The 21,323-nt window shown below is 41.4% G+C and overlaps 1 protein-coding gene across 2 annotated transcripts in view; it reads right to left on the bottom strand.

The window, feature by feature from the left end:
- Prelid2 (PRELI domain containing 2) overlaps positions 1 to 21,323 on the bottom strand; it is a 74,700-nt gene that overhangs the window by 27,615 nt on the left and 25,762 nt on the right. For both annotated transcript variants that reach the window (XM_017795222.2, XM_008821650.3), the window contains exon 5: positions 4,973 to 5,078. In XM_017795222.2, the coding sequence (XP_017650711.1) occupies positions 4,973 to 5,078 (106 nt within the window). The remainder of the gene's footprint in view (positions 1 to 4,972; positions 5,079 to 21,323) is intronic.

Below are 21,323 nucleotides of genomic sequence, written 5' to 3'. Positions count from 1 at the left end.
TGAGAGATAATACTGGTGATAACGATCTTGTCATGGAGTGTCTTTTTTTAGCCAGTTTGTCGCCATGGTTAGAGATGACTACAAATGCTGTGAATGCAAAGCTCTCATTATACAGTCACACAGTACGTGCTTTTTTAACAAAATTTGTAAAATACATTTTCAATGTGTGATAAAATAATTTGTTATTTCAACCTCTCCTGTAGAAGGCCCCATTATTAGTTCCATCATTATTCTTACTGTGTTGATCAGAGGGCTGAAGCAGAGAGATTGGATTCAACAGCTTGTGAAATATTTGTTACTGAAACAATTGTGGGCAAGTCAAACAATTTGAACATTACTTCGCAGGTCTGGCTCTGGCCTGCTACATACAGCTGAAGAATCTGAACACGTCAGTTTAGGATATGTACTTGTTATTTGGGACTTTTAAAAAAATCCATTATAACAATGGATAGTAATTTCCTAGGGTTGACAAAAATGTGATATGATATGTGTAGCCCAAATGGGCATCTGAAAACTACTGGCTACTATTTGGTTGCATGACTTTTGCCAACCAACTGTATTGGTCATTTATTGCTGTGTAACAAATGACCTCAATTTTGTAGATTAATAAACATGTCTCTACTATCTCTCTCTGCCTGTGTGTGTCGGTAGCCTGGGCTCAGATTCCATTATACAACTGTATAAGGCTTCTCAAATTGAGGAACATACCACACAGCACACTCACTAGTGCTCACTGGCTGAGAACTCTGTATACATGTACTCTATTGCGCATACTTGAGAAAGATATGCAGTAATGGTACAATCCATGGCTGTCCTGCACAAAGCTAAGTATCTGTGTAAGGAAGAATGGCCTGCTCTTGCTACTTCTATTAAACATACTAGAAGTCTAGCAATTAGACAACAGCAAGCAGTAGCAGGCATTCAAACAAAAACAAAAAGGAAGAAAATTGAGTATTTGCTGATAATATAATCTTACCAGATAATAGTCCTTAAAAGATTCAACTAAAAACTTGTTAGATCTAATAAATAATTCAGTTAAGGTTCAGAAAACAAAATCAATGTGTAAAATGAGGCAGTGATTCTGTATACTAACAACCATCTAAAACACTTTTTAAAAAACTGTAACAGCTCAAAAAAGAAAATCACATGTGAAGAAATATAGTCAAGAAGGTCAAAAATCTCTGTTCTGCTGTTTGTGTAAGGGTGTGTGCAGGTGTATGGTATGTGTGTATGTGTATGTGTGTCTGTGTGTCTGTGTGTGTGTGTGTGTGTGTGTGTGTGTGTGTGTGTGTATGTGAATGCAAGAGGTCAATTTCATGTGTCTTTGCTCAGGAGCCAGCTGCCTTGTTTTGCTTTTTTCAGACAAGGTCTCTCATTGGCTGCAGCTCACTGAGTAGACAAGTCTGGTTGGCCAGTGAGCCCCAAGGATCTACCTGTTTCTGCCCCCTCAGCACTGGAATTACATGCATGAGGTACCAAGCCCAGCTTTTCTAAAATGAGTTCTAGGGAATTAACTCATGTCCACATGTTTGCATAGCAAGCACTCTTCTGACTGGGCTATCTCCCCAGGCCAAAAGATCCCCGCTCTTAAGATCATTAGCACTGGCCCTATCCTTCTTCCCTGTTCCAAGTTCTTCCATCATAGCCTTGCTCCTCACTCATGCATTCTTTCATCCTCACTGTACACACACCACCCTTGTCTGACTATTCTAAGCAGCTAACAACGGTCTGTAACTACAGTTCCAGGAGATCCAGCACCCTCTTGGTCTCAGCAGGCATTGCATGTCTGGGTGTACTTACATGCATACAGGCAAAACACTCATGTACATAAAGTCAAAAAGAAAAATTAAAAGCAAAGAAAACATGTTTTGTATGTGTGACTTGTACCTCAATTATTAAAAACGTTCAAATATAGCTTTCACATGCATCTCTGAAAATGTATTAAAATTCCTCTTTGGTGTATAAACAAACTTAGGGAGACAAACTTAAAGGTGATAGGAGAGCACACAGCAGCCTGTGTGTTCAGAACAGCTCCTTTCGTAAGGGCACACCTGGGGTTTGGTGCCCAAGGGAGAGTCACAGTTCCATCCAATCCAAGGGGAAAGTGACTTCTGACCTGTGTATGAAAAGCCAGCATGTGTGTCACAAAGGGCCTCAAACTCCAAGCTGTATCAGAGTAGTGAAGGGAAAGAAAAAAATGCAATTGAAGAAGTCCCCAGAAGCCTGCAAACACAAGTGACCTCAGCCCAGGGATCCACACTGACAGCCACACTTTAATTTACAAACACCAAAATAGAAAGCTTGTGAGTACCTAGTTTTGCTTTTACTGAGGGGAAAAAAATAGATATCAGATCCCACCTTTACCACTACTAAACAGCCTGAAGGGCAAAGTCTGAAAGTGAAAATAAAGTCACCTGAAACACTCTTGCAGGCTCTCGGCAGAAGCCATTTATGCAGGCTCAGCTGTGAGGTTTGCCAGGAAGGCAGGCTGGTACTGGAAAACATCAGCACTTGGATAAAAGGCGAAAGACACTTAAGCATGAATGCCTTCTAAAATTGAAAAGCTAATTAAACTTAACATCTTCAAAAAGTAAAGTGAGAAAAGGCAAAAGCTAGCCACAAAGTATTTTCTTACTTTTGAGAATAACAAAAAGGATAGAGAAGAATCATTTGGGTTCATCACTTTAAAATGTTAAGGTCATTTGATTTTTTTCCAGTGAATATTCATCAGGAGCCAATGAGCACCTGTTCTATTTCCCATCTATTTCCACATAAATTTACCAAGCACTGTCTAAGGTATTACAAATTAGGCAGGAATCAGGATTAAGAGTATAAGGCTGGGGCTAAATAGAAGGCTCAGTGGGTAAAAGCACTTGCTGCACAAACGCAAGGCCCTAAGTTCTGATCCCAGCACCCACATAAAAAACCGGGCATGCCCACACACACCTTTAACCCCAGCACTGCAGGGGGTAGAAACAGTAGGACCCCTACGCTTGCAGCTGCCAACCTAGCTTCAGGTTCAGTGAGAGATAAAGATTAATAAAGTCTTTTCCCCCAACTAGGGAATACATAATCTACTGTGAGAACACACCAGAAACAAAAACAGCTTTGACACTATCTCCATCCCCCAGTCTTTTCTGAGAGGGGACCTCAGCTCTGACCCCCACAGTCATGACAGAGGATGGATCATGTTTGCACAGCTGTCTTTCAACCTTGTAGTCCTGCATGATCTATGGAAAGTGGACACAGGCTCCTTCCAGGGACATTAGAAAGAAAAGAAATAAGCAAGTAGTATTATTGTTGGCCAGAATGTTATACAGCACACACAGGGACAGTAGAGGCCCACAGCCCACCAAACAGACAAAACGAGACTGCAGAGAAAGAGCAGAATGGAACACACATGGTTTTACAGAATGGAACAAGGTGGAGAGGGACTCCCACGTGGATGCTCAGTAGCTCTCAACTCACAGTGCGGATCTTCTGAAGCTGGCCAACCTCACCTCCCGTGCATTGTTACAGTGATCCAACCTAAAGTGAGTTTCGTTATTTATAACCAAAGAATCTCGATAAATAGGACAAGAGGCTTGCAATACCAGTCTACCTCAGCACAGGTATGCTTGTGAAGTTCTCGGTGCTAAGAAGTAAGGCCTCCCTGACTCCCCATCCACCTGAGGGCTTAAGAGAGGGGCAAGAGTGAAGGCCTGCTGATGAAAGATGGGATTTAAGTCAAGTCTAGACTGATTTACTGCTTCTGTGGTTGAATAAATCCATTTCACCAACATTTTGTACAGTGCCTATTTTGAAAGTGGGTGTTTCTCTGTAAGAAAGAAGGTTGGCAAGCAGCACCCATATATTAGATGAGCTATGTCACCTCTCACTAATAAAAAGGGAATGCAAATATTCACCTCTGCATTCACAGGATCAAAATGCTATCAAAAGTTATTAACAGGGGGACTAGAGAGATGGCTCAGTGGTTAAGAGCACTGGGTGCTCTTGCAGAGGACCCGAGTTCCATTCCCAGCATCCACATGGTGGCTAACAACCATCCACAACTCCAGCTCCAGGGGATCTGATACCCTCTTCTGACCTCTGCAGGCATTGCACAACACGGATACTCTTATATACATGCAAGCAATATACTCACACACATAAAATAAAAATAATAAATAAAATAATTTTAAAAGTTATTAACAGGTTCAAATTGATGGGCAGATCAAATACAAACTCACTTGGGCTAATGGAACGTTTATTTATCTAAAGCAGGGATTGACAAACCTCCAGGCCAAATCTAGCCTGTTTCCATAAGGCCCGCCAGACAGAATATTTTTTTTACAAAAGAATAGGTGCAAAATCAATTTGATAATAAGGAACCCTAACTTTTAAATGTTATCTCTCCCAAAAATGATTCCATCCTTCTGATTAATAGACTTGTATGCAAAAAAAATTATAGTCATTTATTATTATGATTTTTATAATGCAGAATTTAATAGATGCACAAGAAGTCAACTCAGTCAGGCACAGGTGATAAAATTAATTTTCTCACCAGGGGCATTATATTTAGAATGCAATTTTGCAGATGATGGGACTTTTTGTTCTTAGTTTTGTTTTTCTATAGATGCACATATTGTGATATAGCAGAAAACAATCACAATAATGTCTCAATGAGCAAAGGTGACATCAGACCTTCTAAAAGTTTAACTATTCCCTTTCAGTCTAGGCTAAGCCAGTTTGGATTCTTGCTAGGAACCCCCTCAACTGGACCAAGAGCACATCACCACACACTGAGGTGCTTCCTGGATCATATCCAGACTGGCTTAGCCTAGGCTCAAAGGGATTCTTTAAACTTTAGTTTATACAGTATGTTTTATTCTCATCTGTTCATGACACTTTCCTATTATGTCTATTCAGTACCCTATTGGAACCTCCATGTTTTATTAAAATTAATGTTGATTCAAAGTAGAAACAAGCTTACCTTCTGGGCTCCCTGTCTTAAGAATGCACTGGCAAAAGTTTCCAAAATGCAGTTGAGAAATCCAGCCCCTGTGATCGAAATCCTGCCTCTTTGAATGAACTCTGTCCTGGAAAAAAAAAATTCATTCTTGTGGCTATTTACACAAAATAAGACAAATAAATAAAGCCTTGGGAGTGGGAGGTGGGGGCTAGGGAAAAAGGGAATCAGCAAGAGTGGAAGGGATGAGGAGAGGTAATGGGAGGTGAGTGTGATCACAACACATTCTTTACTTGCAATTGTCAAAAAATATCATTTTTGATGTCATTCTGCATTTTCCTATATTAATTACAGACATTTCCAGCAGTGTAATTACCATTCGTTATCAAGACAAAAAATCCATAATAATTGAATAATTACCTATTACAACAAAAGATTCTGTTTAAAGTTGACTTACAGTTACATAATACAAGCAATAGTCATTTGAATTAAAGAATAGTCATCATGATGCAAAGTGCCTCTTAAAGGAGAACCTCCTACTAACATTTTGCTAAATTGATATAGTATCCCAGCCTTCTAAATACTTATCCTAATACCCAGATATTAGTGCAGTTCTCATCCCACATCAAAGATAGAGGCTATTACAGAAAACCGCAACTGGCCAAAGTGCCGAGACTAGAGAATAAGTGACTGTGAAGTGTTCAACCCTAAATGCAGATCTATGACACAACTCCCAAGGCTCAGGAAACATCACAGAGGACCAATGGAAAGACTGTAAGAGCCAGAAGACCAAGAAGATGGCTGCCAAACCACATCTTCTAGACATGTCAGGGACGGTACATCCATGAGATCGAAATAATTGTGGCTGCCTGTACAAGACCACACCAGTCAACATTCCTGCATGGATGGGGGTGGGGAGGGCTCACAGGCTTCAGCCCTAGTTAAGCAGCTGCAGGTAATCTACAGCATCTGAGGGGAAAGGGTAGGTGTTCTTCAGAGATAAGTCTGCTGATAGGTCACCCATGCCCACGTGTGCAGCCCTACGCCCATGCACATACTGGCAACACTGATTTGACTCAGTAGGGATAGATAGAAAAATGACAGGGCTGGAGAAATGGCTCAGCAGTTAAGAACATTGGCTGCTCTTGCAGAGGACCTGGGTTCAATTCCCAGCATCCACATGGTGGCTAGCAACTGTCTATATCAAAAGTTCCAGGGGATCTGACACCCTCTTCTGACCTCCACTGCCACTGAATGACATGGGTGCACTTACACACATGCAGGCAATACACTCATACACATAAAATAAAAATAAATAAAATGTTAAAAAAAGAAAGATGACCAAACTTGACATAGTGTCACATGTTGGAGTCACAATGCAGATGCACTCAGGTACTCTTGATAGATGATAGATATAAATAGATGATAGATAGATGATAGATAGATGATAGAGATAGATAGATAGAGGTAGATGATAGATGATAGATATAAATAGATGATAGATATAGATAGATAGATAGATAGATAGATAGATAGATAGATAGATGATTGATGACAGATGATAGATTGATGGATGGTAGATGATAGATAAGTAGATGATAGATAGATAGATAGATAGATAGATAGATGACAGATAGTGATTGGTTGATTGATGATAGACACATAGATAGATTGATATATGATGGATGGATGGATAGATAGGTAGATAGACAGGACATGAATTTGAAAGGAGAATGGATCAGGAAACACAAGAGGAGTTGGGGAGAGGGGTGGGTTTGATGCGAATGCATTGTACTTGTATATGAAATTAAGAAAAAAACATTAAAAAAGAACTATCACCCCAAATTTGCAAATGAGGGGACTCCAGTCCAGTTAACATCCACAGACTTTTCTTTTCATGGCAATCAAGACCAAGAGCCCTTCTCGGTATATGACTGACATGAACTTTCCTCATGACAATAAATACAATTAGTTTCTCTCTTTTAAAAAGAAAATGTCTCTTAAAAATTGAATCCCAGACAGTTTTCAGCTTCATGACCTTGGGTAAATTATTTATTCTCTGTAACCAATTTTCTCATATAGAAAATGAGATCATAATATCTTCCTTTTATTACTATTATGATAAAGAAATTAGCACGTGTAACAGAAATATGAAAATGACTGACATACGCTAAGGATTTACTGAATGCTAGCCACTATTGCTAAAGAAAGATGGGCAAATAAGGGCAGAGACTACAAAGCCAGAAGTCTGAAATCTTTACTAAATCCTTGACAGAGAACAGGGGTGATGGGGAGCAGATCTGTGGACACACCTACCAATTTTCATTATCAAAGTTCTACCAATATAAATTCTCTTCACCTCATACAACAGAGGTTTGTATTACACTTGAGAATGATGTAAGATGGCTGAACAGAAAGCCCAAGCTCCTAGCCTTCCATGAAGACACAGATTTAACAAAAATATGCTAACCTAATTGCCTTTATGAGAACTTCCAAGACTGAGTAAGAGGTGGAGCACACCCAAATGAAGGCAGAAAACAGCATGTCAAAGCAGAAGGAAAGAGGGTTGCCATCCATAAATCCCGTTCCAGGATGTTCTTCTGACCTCTGCAGACATTGCATGTCAAGAGTGCACACATACATACAGGCAATACACTCATACTCAAAAATATAATAATAAATAAAACATTTTAAATTTTAAAAAAAAAGAAAGAGGATTGCACTCACTCACTGTATTAGTAACTTCAGTTGTTGCTGTAACAGAATACCTCACATAAGCAACTTAAGGAAGGAGAGGTTTATATTTTTCCTGTTATTATTGTTTTTTTGTTGTGACTCAAGGTTTCATGTAACACAAGCTATTGTTCTCAAACTCACTGTGCCGCTGGGACTGGCCTTAAATTGGCCAGTTTTCCTGCTTCCAACTCCCAAGGGTTGAGATTTCAGGCATGCACCACCCTGCCTAGCTTGTAAGAGAAGCATATTTCAGGTCAGGGTTCATAGGATACAACATATTGTGGTGGGGAAAGCCTGGCTGAGGGCAGCTCTGGTCCATGTCTTTGAGAAGTTGCTTTGCTAACATCTCAGTGGATCCTGGAGCCAAGAAGAAGAATCGGCAATAGACCAGCCCAGCTTTCTCCCATCACTCTGTCCATCAACACACACCTTTTTTTTTTTTTTTTTTTTTTTTTTTGCTAGTGCCTGTCCTTGAGATGCGTCTCTTGCAGGCAACCCACAGATGGATTTTAGAGCTTAGTGTAAAGTGGCTTGTGACAGCTTTCTTGAGACTTTTTATTTTTATTTGTCTTTTTGAGACACAGTCTTCCTGTAGCCCCAGCTGGCCTGGAACTCTCTGTGTAGACCAGGTTGGCTTTAGACTCACAGAGATCTGCCTGTCTCTGCCTCCCAAGAGTGCTGGAATTAAAGGTGTGCGCCACCATGCCCGGTGATGTCCCTTTTTTTTTTTTTTTTTTTTTTTTTTTTTTTGTCTAAGTCCTCAGCCCATAAAACGGTGCCACTCACGCAGGTCTTCCCAGACTTAGGTAACCACTCTGGAAAAGCCCTCTCAAACATACCCAAAGTTAGGCCTCACTAATGCCCTAGGTGTTTCTTAATCCAATCAAGCTGACCACTGAGCATCTAAATTAACCACACATTCAAGATGCTACCTCCCAACCAGTACAGTACAGTACAGCAGAATGGGAATTAAACTCTCAAGCCCTAACTTCTCCCTCCAAAGGTTAAGAGAAGAGATAAATACACATTCGACATTGTAGCTTTATCGGACATTATCTAGGGACACACATAAAGAATCAAGGCTTGAGGGGCAGTTAATATTTAGACAACATGATACGGATTTCCAGCATGAGCCAAGATGGCTGTGAGTCAGCACAAAATAGCTGACACCAGATGTCCAGGGACCCCTAAAGTAAACAGTGATGGAATCTGTTATATAACCAGTTTGGGCAGGAAGCCACTTTGTGTGATTTCCTATTTAAAAAAACCTTGGGTCCAAGGACACATGTGCTCTCACCAGATATCCCCTTGCCCATCAGTTTGTATGCCCTAGCCCAGAGAACCTCCTGGGCTCCTCCCATCTCCTTGTTCCTAGGCCCCCAGACTTGGCCCCCATAACATGGCTCAAAGGACAGAAGGAAAGAACAGTATACCTTAGATGCTTGGCAGTCACAGAGAAAAGCCAGTACTGCAGGATGTTAGAGCAGTTCTGAGTCTGCTATACCACAGACACAATACCAGCAGGAACAAAAGATTAGGTGCTCTTAATTACAGGCCATACTTCTACAACTGAGAAATCATGCACAGTCCTAGAGAAGACATTCAGGAAACATTTGAGAGGCCTGAAACTCTCTACCTGGGTTCTCTGGTGAGCTCCTTCTATATGAAGCCCCGACTTCTCCCTCCAAAGGTTAGGAGAAGAGATAAATACACATTCAACATTGTAGCTTTATTGGACATTACCTAGGGACACATGTAAGGAATCAAGGCTTGAGGACCTGTTAACCCTCTACCTGGGCTCTCTGGTGAGCCTCTTCTATATGAAGCAGGCCCCTAACAAGTGGCTATCATTTTATTTGCCCAAATTTCACAGAAAGATGAGAGGGGAAGAAAACGGCCCAGTCAGAATCAAATAAATCTCTGAATTACCTGACAATGAATTTGACTTTGAAGTAATTGTTTTTAAGATGTTCAATTAGAAAAATAAAACCTACAAAGAAAGAAAAAAAAACAAAATGACATCAGAAAACTGATGCATGAACAAAATTAGAATTAGTTAATTAGCCTCAACAAAGAGAGACTACTTAAAAGACAGAAATCAAGTCAGATGAGCAAAAGGAGTTTGAATGATGAGAGCTCTGGGGACTTATGACATCATGTGGATCCTTTGTGGATCACGGGAACCTCAACAGGAGAAACCAATGAGAAAGGAGAAGAGCCTACATAAAGGTATAACAGCCCAGGCTGCTCAAACCTGAAACAGGAAAGCTGTGCACAAAATTTTAAATCTCAACAAACTCCAACTAGTGTACATCTTCTGAGATGTATACCAGACTCGTTGTAAACTGCCAAGAGTCCCAGAATATGAAAGTAGTAAACGAAGAGTAACTTATCATGTACAAGGAGCTTCTGTAAGGGTTCTCATTTGTTTTTCAGCAGAAACTTTGCAGGCCAAAAGGGAATGAGATTCATATTATTCAGCACGCTCAAAGAAAAAAAAAATACTACAAACTAAGAACTCAGCAAAACTACCTTCCCCAAAATGAAGAAATTAAGAATTCCCAGATATACAAATGCTGAATATATTCATCACCACTACAGATTTGGATTATAGTTAACCTGGCCTAATTCATTTGCTGAAAACATTGACTGCACAGTTACTATATGTACCAAATATAATCACACAAAAAATAGCACAGGGTTAAGGAGATGACTCCGTGTGTAAGAGTGCTTGCTGTGGGTAAGAGTGCTTGCATGAGGACCTGAGTTCAAATCCCCAGCACCCCACCTTAAAAAGCTGGGCATAACCCGAACATGTGCCTCTAATCCCAGGGCTGTGGCAGGTGGAGACAGAAGAATCACTGGGGCTTGATGGCCCCCAGCTTAGCTTCAGGTTCAGTGTGAGACTCTCAAGGGAGTAGGACAGAGAGTGATAGAGCAGGACACAGGATAAGTCTGTGCTACCAAGCAACATTTTCAGTTAAGGCACCTGCTAACTTTGGGCTTGCCTTTCATTTGAAGACCCTTCCTTATGCCACCTCTTAAGTTTTCCTCTCCCACACTATATTGAGTGATAGAGGCCATGGTGAGATGACATCTGTCCTCCAGGATTTCATTGTTTAACAGGAAAAACAAAGTGACAAGTGGATGGGTGTCAGCCTCAGCTAAGGAGGCAAGAAAACCCATAAATGCCCAGGCAGGAAGCACTAAGTAACAGAGAATGCGGGAGGAGTCACACATCCTCTGAAGATGCCCGTACATGGCACAGGCTTGATCAATCTTCCTATGATAATCTCGGGAATACATAATGTCTGAGATGAGCATGAAAAGACCGAAATAAGTCTTGAGCTTTGGAGTCAGACAACTTTATCCCGAGGGAAACAGACTTCTTGAGGCATAAAGTAACCTACACAGATGAACAGCTGTCTGTGCACCAGTGACGAAAGGGCTTTGTAGATGCTTTCAGACAATCTCTTATGCCCCATTTGCAGCACAGTTCTTATACTTAATGAGTTCCCTGAACATTTGTTAAATGAACTAGTTTAAAATCTTAGCAGTCAAAAATACTCAATATAGAAAAGATTTTCTCTACTTCTTACAGGTCGAAAGAAAGGAGACAGAACCCTAGTCTCCTGTATTTATGTGTATGTGGACACGTGTGTGTGGATGCGTGTGTGTGTGTGTGTGTGTGTGTGTGTGTGTGTGTAATCCTGAGCACATGTACTGCCAGACACAAAAAAAAAATTCTGAGAAACACTGGATCCAACAAGATGCAAATTTAGTCAAAATTGCTATGATGCCCTTTGTTTTTGGTGCTAGAGATTCAAGGCTTCATGTAACCTAGGCAAGTGTTCTGTCACTGAGCAACATCTGCAGTTCATAAACCTTTACTTAGATCATCTAACGGCAGTATCCCTACATTTAGATCAAGCAGATAGCAAAAAATCCTTCAGAACTCCCCTCTCACTCCCTCCAGCCTTTCTCTTCTTACACACACACACACACACACACACACACACACACACACACACACCACAGAGTTATCCGACCCAATATGACATATATACGTCCACCTAAGTAGCTTCTTAGAGTTAAGCCTATTTAAAATGCTTTGCTCATGTAAAACTATATCCCAGTGACACTAATCTTTCCTGTCTTTATTCTGGATTAGTCAGAGTAGGCTTTTTCAGTGATTCTAATATTTGAAAATGAGAAGCTGAGCAGTCTCACACTCTTGGGAGAGATGAACTTTTCAGTCCTCAAGCAAGTGTAGGTGAGGGATTAATAAAAGTCTCTCTTACATCATATTCTAACCAATATTTCTTTCTGCCACTTTGAGGAGAAGTAAGTCCTCAGAAAAGCATACTCAGGGTTCATCCACACATCAGAGAATAGCTGGGCAGGAAAGGAGGTCATGCCCTTGCCATCCATAAGATAAGAGCTTATCCTATTATATCTTAAGACTGTCAGAGAAGAAAATGTTGCGCTCAAAATCTCAAAGCACAATAGACATTTTCTTGATAAGACACAGAACTAACCCAAATCCCTCTCATCAAAACAAGCTTCCGTTTAAGTCTCTGAAAACCACAGCTGGTTATGCAGCACACAATTTAATGTCAGCTGTTTTCCTTTGTTTTGTTTTAATTAAGAAACAGGAAAGAATTGGATCTGAGGAGACGGCCTAGTGGGTAAACCACTTGCTGCACAAGTTTGAGGACCTTGTTCTAGTTTGTTTCTCCCTTGCTGTGACAAAATACTCTGACCAATACCAACTTGAGGAGGGAAGGGTTTATTTGGCTAACATCTCCCAGGTCACAGTTCATCACTAAGGGAGCCCAAGGTAGGAACTCAGGGCAGGAACCTGAAGGCAGGAGCTGAAGTACAGGCCCTGGAGGAACACTGCTTACTGCCTTGCTTCCCTGGTCTGTGCTCAGCCTGCTTTCTTATACAATACAGAACAACCTGCCCAGGGGCAGCACTGCCTACATTGGTCTGGGTCCTCCCACACCACTCAAAAATCAAGAAAATACCCCATAGACATGGCCACAGGCCAGTCCAATGGAAGCAATTCACCAATTGAGACTCCCTCTACCCAGGTGTGTCAAGTTGACAACTAAAGCTATCCAGCACAGACCTGAATTCAAAAGCCCCAGAACCCATGTGAAGCTGGATGCAGTAGCTCATATCTATAATTGCAGCATATTTATGGTAAGATGGGAGTCTGAGACAAAAGAATCCCAAGAGCTCCCCAGAAGCCCATGAGTCAGCTAGACTGTTGTACACAGTGTCAAACAAGGTAGAAGGTAAGGACCAACTTCCAAGGTCACATACACACATACACATACAGAGAAAGAGAGAGAAGAGGGAGAGAATTATAAAAGAAACAAAAATGGAAAGAAAAAATAGATATATCTTATATGGGTAGATGGATGGATGGATGTACAGATGGACAGATTGAGCAGAAATGTTAACTAACAGACTCTGGGCATTAGAATCAAATACTGCTTATTTACCATGCTTTTCTGTGGTTTACAGATCTTATTAATGAGTATGTATTACTTTGGCAATCACACAAAGGCCATGAATGTTGTATGATATAAACAAAATATTTTGAATAGGTTCTGTGCAACCAAGAACCATTTCCAGCAAAGGCGAAGTTCACTTTGGGCTCGCCCTTCACCTCAAGTCACCTCTGCCCTCCTTTTCCTCCACTCTGAAAGCTCTTTCTCCCCACCCTGCACTTGAATGGTGTTTCACTCAGGAAACATATGTGATGGTGACTGAGGTTTTCCTCCTGCCCTTCATCTCTGTTAAACCTACAGAGAGGACTGCATCATGTAGATGTTACACATGCAGGACACACACACTCCTCAAGACTCTCTGGTGCGTCAGTGCTTCACAATGTCCTCAGAGGCTGCTGGGCTTTGAAGACTATTTCCTCCACATATACATGAAGAAACTGTAGTAAAGAGTCGCTGAGTAACTTACCAGATGGGCAGACATCTTGATCACATGCAGATCCATCATCCGTCACCTCAAATTCCTCCCCTCCTCTGACCTTAGCTACTGAGAACAGCCTAGATCAGCAGTTACAGTTCCCTCTCTATAACTAACACAAGTGTCTGTCAGTAACCGGATTGTGCTGTTTACTTCTACTGACCCCCGACGAGCCGTGTCATTCTCTCCCCTGCTCCTGCCACTGCCTGATACTCACACAGTCCTTTCTCTTTTTCTGATTATGGCAACTGCCTCCCATTGGGGTCCTGGTCCCTAGCAAGGAATTTCTCTACTCCTTCCTGCCCCAAATCAGTGATCATGCCCCTGCCTGCTCACTGAGTTGCAAAGAACAAAGCTACATATTCAGACTTTCTCTTACAAGGCACCTGAGTGCTGTTGCATTGGCTGTACACTGTTTTCAATGCAACACCATATTCTACTCTTTGAAAACACCCCACCTCACTTATCCACTTTGCTGAAGATAAAATTTAGAATGGGTGGGTGATTTTAATGTCAAATTGCCACAAATTAGAATCACTTGAGTAGACAGCCTCACTTGAGGAATTGTCCTGATTACCTAAGATGATGTTGGGAAGACCCACCCCAAATATGGCTGACACCTTCGGTTAGCAACCCAGATTTTAAAAGGGGCATGGCAAAAGGAAAATTATTTTCCTTTATCTCGCTTGGCCTAAGGTGCTGCTAAGCTGATTCCCTCACTGATATCAGAACCAACATTTCCAGGCTTCCGTTACTGGTTAAGGATCAGTGGCTATCTAGGAACCCTCCAAGTTTTTGGTGACAGACTGGATTGTGGAGGCACCCAGCCCTATGGACTGAGCAATTATCCACCTCTCAGTCTTTCAGGTATGAGACAGCTATTGTTTACTATTTCAACATAAGCTGATTTAATAAATTATTTTAATATGTATTTATACAACATAAAGATAGAGATATAAATTCATCCGATCAGTTCTGTGATATGGCACCTTCTTGACCATAGCTACATCATGTTAAAGTTTAGGCTGACTCTAGTCTCTGAAATTATCAGGCAGTTGGCCTAGGGTATGGGAACACATGTCAGCAGGACCCAGTTATCTTGGGAACAGGTCAGTGTGTCCCAGCGTGCACCTGCTAACCAGATTTATGGCTTCTGTAGGTTATGTTTGGCTTGCTTCTTCAAAATAGTAATTGTTACTTAATAGTTGTTTCTATTTTTAATTCATTACATCCTCAATTTCAATTGCAAAAACTGGTATGTGGTAGGAAAACTAAATGCATTAAGAAGGAAAGGATGAAGAACAGGAAGAAGGGTAGGGAGGGGAAAGGGGGGCCACAAGATAGTAGTTCGTCAGGGAAATTGTCCACCTGCTAAGGTCAGTAGGGGGCAGCCTTCACCAGCTGAGAGACAAGCCAGGACAGGCAGCTTCCAAGTGAAGCTTTCCTACCCAGGCAGTGCCTGGATACTATTTATTCCTCTTGCTCTCTCCACAAACAGACGCTAATTCAACATACAACACGCCAGAATCCCTACAGAGTATACACAGTCCAAATCCCGGAACTCTGAGAAAATTAATAGCAGTTTATTTAACCAAGATTCCTATTTTGAGGTCATTTAATTTTCCCTTCTAAATTTAGGGGTAGAAAAGAGTTCAGGGAAAACATGGATGAGGACGTAATCCCCAGAGCGCACAGCCACTGCTTCGAAAGCTCAAAAGGGCAGTTTCCCGAAGAGCAAAGTCTTCATGCGATCCAGTGCACCACTGTCTGGCTAGGTGTGGCAAATCTTGTCTAATTATTCTCATGATGGAAATTTAATTAAAGCATCTTTAAGGGAAGAGGGAAGAGTGGCAATGACAATTCAGTTCCAATCACAGAGTTTGGGGTCTTCTGTAACCACACAGAAAGAAGGGCGCCCCAAAGGAGACATGGAGCAATGTGCTCACTCCCTGCACAATTCCCTGCATCTAACACTGCTGCAGAGACCCCCAGCTGAGATTTTCACCCACAGCACACCAAACCATGTAGTCTCTCCCATGCTCTCTGCTGAGCCCATTTCTATAACTGTGTTTCCTTGGAGAACTCGTGCAATTTACAGAGCTTTCAGTACCATCCTGTTCCCAGCCTTAACGTGTAAATTAATGTTGTATTTACAAATGTGATATGAATAAAAATATTAAATAAGCTCTATGTACATATTTGTGCATAATCTATGTCTACCTATTAGAAAGACATAGCTATAAGCCAGGGATTGGAGAGGCGATTCCCAGAATTAGAATTCTTGGATCCTCAACTTATTTCACCCTGCCTACCCACCACATACATAAGTTCCTGAAACTCTGGAAGTTTATCTCCTCTGAAAAATGAGATTAATACCTGCTGCTTGAATTGTCCCACAGTTGAATAAGGTTATCTGTATAAAATACTCTAGATAACAGACTAAGCACTCAACAAATGTTGATAAATCATACTAACAGCACTAGCCATACTAATAATCCTATTCCTTCATCACCAGCATTGCTATTCCCACTTACAGATGACCAGCAAAGGGCTGGGAAGTCAGATGCTTACAGTGCAAACCCAGTCACAGCACACTCCCTTAACTCATTAACTTTGGAGTGGTTACAATCACTACAGACCCCTTGGCAATGGGGACCATGAGCCCCTCTGTGATCCTCACACTCAAGAGATCTGGAGTGGGACCCTCCCATCTTCTCAGCCTCCTCTCCCAGCGATTACCAGATCAATGGTCACCCTCTGCACAGCAATCCCATGAGACTATATACCTGCCACCCTCTCTAGCCTCCTCTGTCCCTCTCAGCTGCTCTTTTAACCTCTCCAATAACCTAATTACCACAGTGGGCATCAGCAGAAGACTACAGTCAGACTTAGGAGGATTCGAATGATGGACTCTCAGAAGCCCAGCACTTTGCAAGCAGTCTGGCTCCATCTTTTTAAAATGTAGTGTTTAAAAAGAGATAATAAGTTAATACTTTAATAGTCTATCACAGTAAGGCATTGTATTGAGTTTTTAATATACATGTATTTTAGTTTATTCTTATAATTTCATGAAGAAGGCAATACTCTACCATTTCGAGTTTTTCTTTCTGCTTCCTGCATGTGCTTATGGATGTAAGCACTCAGTTTTCTTTTCCAGTCACCTCTGCTGTCATGCCTCGCCCCCATATTGGACTCTTACCCCTCTGGAACCATAAGCCTAATAAACTCTTCCTTCTATAAGTTGCCTTGGTCACACTGTTCTATCACAGCAACAGAAAAGTAACAAATGCACAGGGTTTTACTAGGTAGCCCTTGCTGGCCTAGAATTTGCTATGTAGACCAAGCTGGCCATCCGTGGCTTTACCTTTGGAGTGCTGAAATTGTACAGATGCACCACACAACTGGCTTTACCTCAGTACACTTGATACCTTTTCATTGATAATTCTCTAAACTCTGGTGATGCCCCATCCCTGGGGAGCTTTCTGGAATGCTGGGAATGTGCACTTCAGTTAAGTGACACCTAATGAACACCTCCAACAAACCCCATAAAATCTGCTTCTAACAATGTGCCCTCAGTCAATAATTCTGTATGATGGCTTACAGCAACCTATAAAGAGACTCATCATGTCATTAGACAGGGGGCAAGTGATTGGCAGCAATGCAAGTGCCTGATAACTAGGACGCTGAGCAAAACAAATGTGTCATTTTACGCAATGAACACCTGAGCAGACATTTAAAAACCTCTGAAAATGATAATTACTAAATAAGGAAAGACAATCCCAAATATATTGTGAAGGTAATGTAGAACCCAGAACATGTACAGTATGAATCCACGCTTGGGTGTTTGAATGGTTTTCCTGCAGAATGAGGAAGCAAACTGTAGCAACTGCATTATGTGCATGCAGCACATTAATACTACACAACCACAGAAAAAGAGCACATTTTCTCTTGTTTCTCACAAACACAATGTTGAGCAAAGGGATTCAACAATGTGAATACTGTATAATTCCATATTTGGAACCCACAAGAAGCAAAATTAACCCATCAGGAAGGAGGTCAGAGTATTGGGTTCCTCTCCAGTCCCTGGCTAGGAAGGGCACAGAACTGAAGAAAGGAAGAGCATAGCCCTGTTTTGTGACTGTTCAACAGGCAAAGTTATTTAAAAAATACTTAACAAGGAATTCAACTAGCTATGTGTGGACTAGAAGATTTTCCTGTCCTCACACAAGAGGCTGTCAAGTCAGTCCTGAGGAATGGGGAGGATCAAACAGCACATGCTAGGATTTACCAACCAAATTTCTTTTAATGCCATAAGCCTCTTCAGATCAGACACATGTGAAAAGAAACAGCTTTCACCTCCAGCACAGAAAACAATTCAAACTGCAGCCATGGATACAAACCTGGGAAAGAAACTTAGCTTGCCAATTTTATTCTCCGTCTCATTACTTAGCTACTAATATTAGCCCTTGCTATGGTTTGGATATGAAACACCCCACATGGCTCTGTGTGGAAGACTTAATCCCCAATGTAATATTTAAATGTAGGGCTTTTATTATTGGACCGTAACAGGTCTGACCTAATGAATGGATTAATCCATTGAGGGATTCCTAAATGAATGGATAATTAGGAAGTAGTAGAAACTATGGAAAGGTGGGGCCTGACTAGAAGAAGTAGGACAAATGGGCGTTTGAAGGGCATAGTTTATGTCCCATCCTTCCTCCCCTCTCTCCCTCCCTCTTTCTCCCTCCATCTCTCCTTCTCTCCCTCTCTCCCTCCCCTCTCCCCCTTCACTGTCCCCTCTCCTCTCTTCTTCTCCCTCTGTTCCTCTCTCTCTCTCCCCCTCCCCCTGCTTTCCCTCTGCCCCCCTTTTCCCTGTCTCCCTCTCTCTCCCTTTCCCTCCCTCACTCCTTCCTCCTCCCTCTTTCTCTCCCTCTCTCCTTTCCTCCCTCTCTCCCTCTCCCCTACTCTTTCCTGGCTCCTGTGAGGTGAGCAGCTTTTCCCTGGCATGCCCTTCCTCCATGATGTGTATACCTTGCCATAAGCTTGAAGCCATGGAGCCAACTGACCACTGGTTGAACTCTTTGAAACAATGAGGCAAAACAAACCTTTCCTCCATTAAGTTGGTTTTCCTCAGGTGTTCTGTCACAGTGACAAACTTCTGGGTTGATGTGCAGCCTGATAGAGGAGGCAAATCCCAAGCCTAGAGAGACATCACCATGTTCCTCTTGATTGTCTTGGGATCTTTGGGTTCTGTGTTACATCACTGCTTGGTTGATAAAATACTATCACTTTAATGCCTAAATTTGTATTTACTATAGATGCAAAATTGACACAAAGGAAAAAAATGTATCCATCTTGCATGTTCCATATGAGCAGAGAATACCACTCATTTTCCCATGCATCAGATGCACTTAAGTCTCACTTCTTTACCCCTTCCTGCCATCAGTCATTCCCCTCCCCTACATTCCAGGGGGCCCTAGAGAGGCTATACTTTGGCTATACTTTTTAGCAGGATGTTTTTGCTAGAAAATGTTTACTGTTTGCTGGCGAGCAAGATTATCAACTTTTCATGCTTTACAAGATTAACAAGAACTTTGCCAAGAAAAGAGGGAGGAGTTCGAAAAGGAATGCCAGCTCTGTGTCTGTTTATCAGTAGGCCACAAGACAGCGACTGGTTATCAGAAGCTTCCAAACATAGCTACTAAGCAGATTCACCTAGAGCCACTACAGAACTAGACTCACTACAGTACTTTTTAATTCCCCTTAAACCCTGGACTAAGACACAACTCCAAAGCAAAGGAGGATTTAAAACATCAATAGCTATCCACCAGGATACTTCAAAGCCTATTATTGTATGTGCCATAGAATGTTCTCTTCACTAAGCATCATTGTTTCCAACTCCACTATCGCCTCCCTTGTCAATAAAACAGCTTAGCCCACTCTGCACACAGAGTGCCTTTTAAGAGCCACCCAACTTTAAAAACATTTATTTTCCATCCATGACAATTTAGATGTACTCTACTTTATCCCCTCCAAATGTAGAGTGCCTCCTACTCATGACCTGATTAACTCCTTGCATCACTCTGTGAGGGAGCACAAACCAACTTTTCCCAGAGTCAACAAGCACACAGGTGACCAACAGAGAACTGAGAGATTCAAAAGACAGCACCCCATATTACTGCTCAAGATCCCTCCTACCAACCCCATCAGAGCTTCCCAATTTGTTCTTGCCCTCTGCCCGGTGTCATCCCTTTCCCCTTCCCTTGCCCAATTCCCAACTTGGACCAGAAGGCACATCACCTATATCCCAGGAACATTCATCATTCGTCACAGGGCCACAGAGCATCTTCTGAGTCACACACTATGCTTGAAACTGGATTACAGCAAAAAAGAATATGACCTCAGGGCACAATCACCACAACACAGTAAGTAAAAGAAGGGAAACCAGAGGAGACCCTCAGTCTGTGGCTACAAACATAAGAAGGCACCTTTGGGAGAGTAACCATGTGAAGTCAAAATAAGACTCCACTCAGATGCTGAGTTTGGGCAGAAAGGGCCTGTGGCTCAGCTAGCCATAACTGGCAGTGTACTCTACTAATTGCTTGATCATCCACTGATGTACTGTAATCAAGGTCAATATGAGCACAGGGAGTTGTGTTTTAGGACGAATACAGTAGTACTTATTCAGGCTATTAGATAACTATACCCTCAAGCCCTGAAGCACCATGAATGAAGGTCAGAAATAATTCCTAAGTGAGGTTAGTAGAGCCAAAGAATGTTAATACTTGTGTAAAAGTGAATCTGAAAGCTGTTTTTAAAGGTCAGTGCCAGCCTTAAAAATACACATTAGTTGGGGCTGGAGAGATGGCTCAGTGGTTAAGAGCACTGACTGCTCTTGCAGAGGACCCGGGTTTGATTCCCAGCACCCACATGGCAACTACAAACCACCCTTAACTCCAGTTCCAGGGGAATCTGACACCCTCTTCTGACCTCCGCGGAATTGCATAACACGGGTATACTCATATACATGCAGGCAATACACTCATACACATAAAATAAAAATAATAAATAAAAAAAAATATGCAGGAGTCATCCAACATTTGTTGCTCAAACAAAAATAAAGACTCCAGAACAGGAAGAAGATACACAAAGAAAACTGCCCAACAATTATCTCTTGAAAGGCATAAATTATATTTTGTGATTTATCAGATAATTATGTGAAAGTTGAGATGTCTCAGCCAAGAAGTTTAAAACTGAAAACTTCAAAAGTCATATACCTATTTCTTAAAATTAGTAAAATTTATCTGGTGAATATTAATGATAATGAAAATAAACTGAACTAAGAATAGATGTTCAGGAACATACCTCAACATAATTAAAGCTATATACAACAAACCCATAGTGAACATCATCCTAAATGGAGAAAACTGGAAGCATTCCCATTAAAATCAGGAACCAGACAGGGCTGCCCACTATCTCCACTCCTTTTCAATATAGTGCTTGAAACTGTTGCAAGAGCAATAAGACAAGAGAAGGAAATTAAAGGATTACTAATTGGAAAAGAAGAGATCAAATTATTCCTATTTGCAGATGATATGCTATTACATTATACATAAGTGATCCCAAAATTTCCACTAAAAAC

This window comes from Nannospalax galili, unplaced genomic scaffold, assembly GCF_000622305.1.
Source record: "Nannospalax galili isolate Female #2095 unplaced genomic scaffold, S.galili_v1.0 scaffold328, whole genome shotgun sequence".
NCBI classification, from domain to species: Eukaryota; Metazoa; Chordata; class Mammalia; order Rodentia; family Spalacidae; genus Nannospalax; species Nannospalax galili.
Note: the sequence above shows the minus strand (reverse complement) of the source record. Positions and strands in the feature narration are given on the sequence as shown.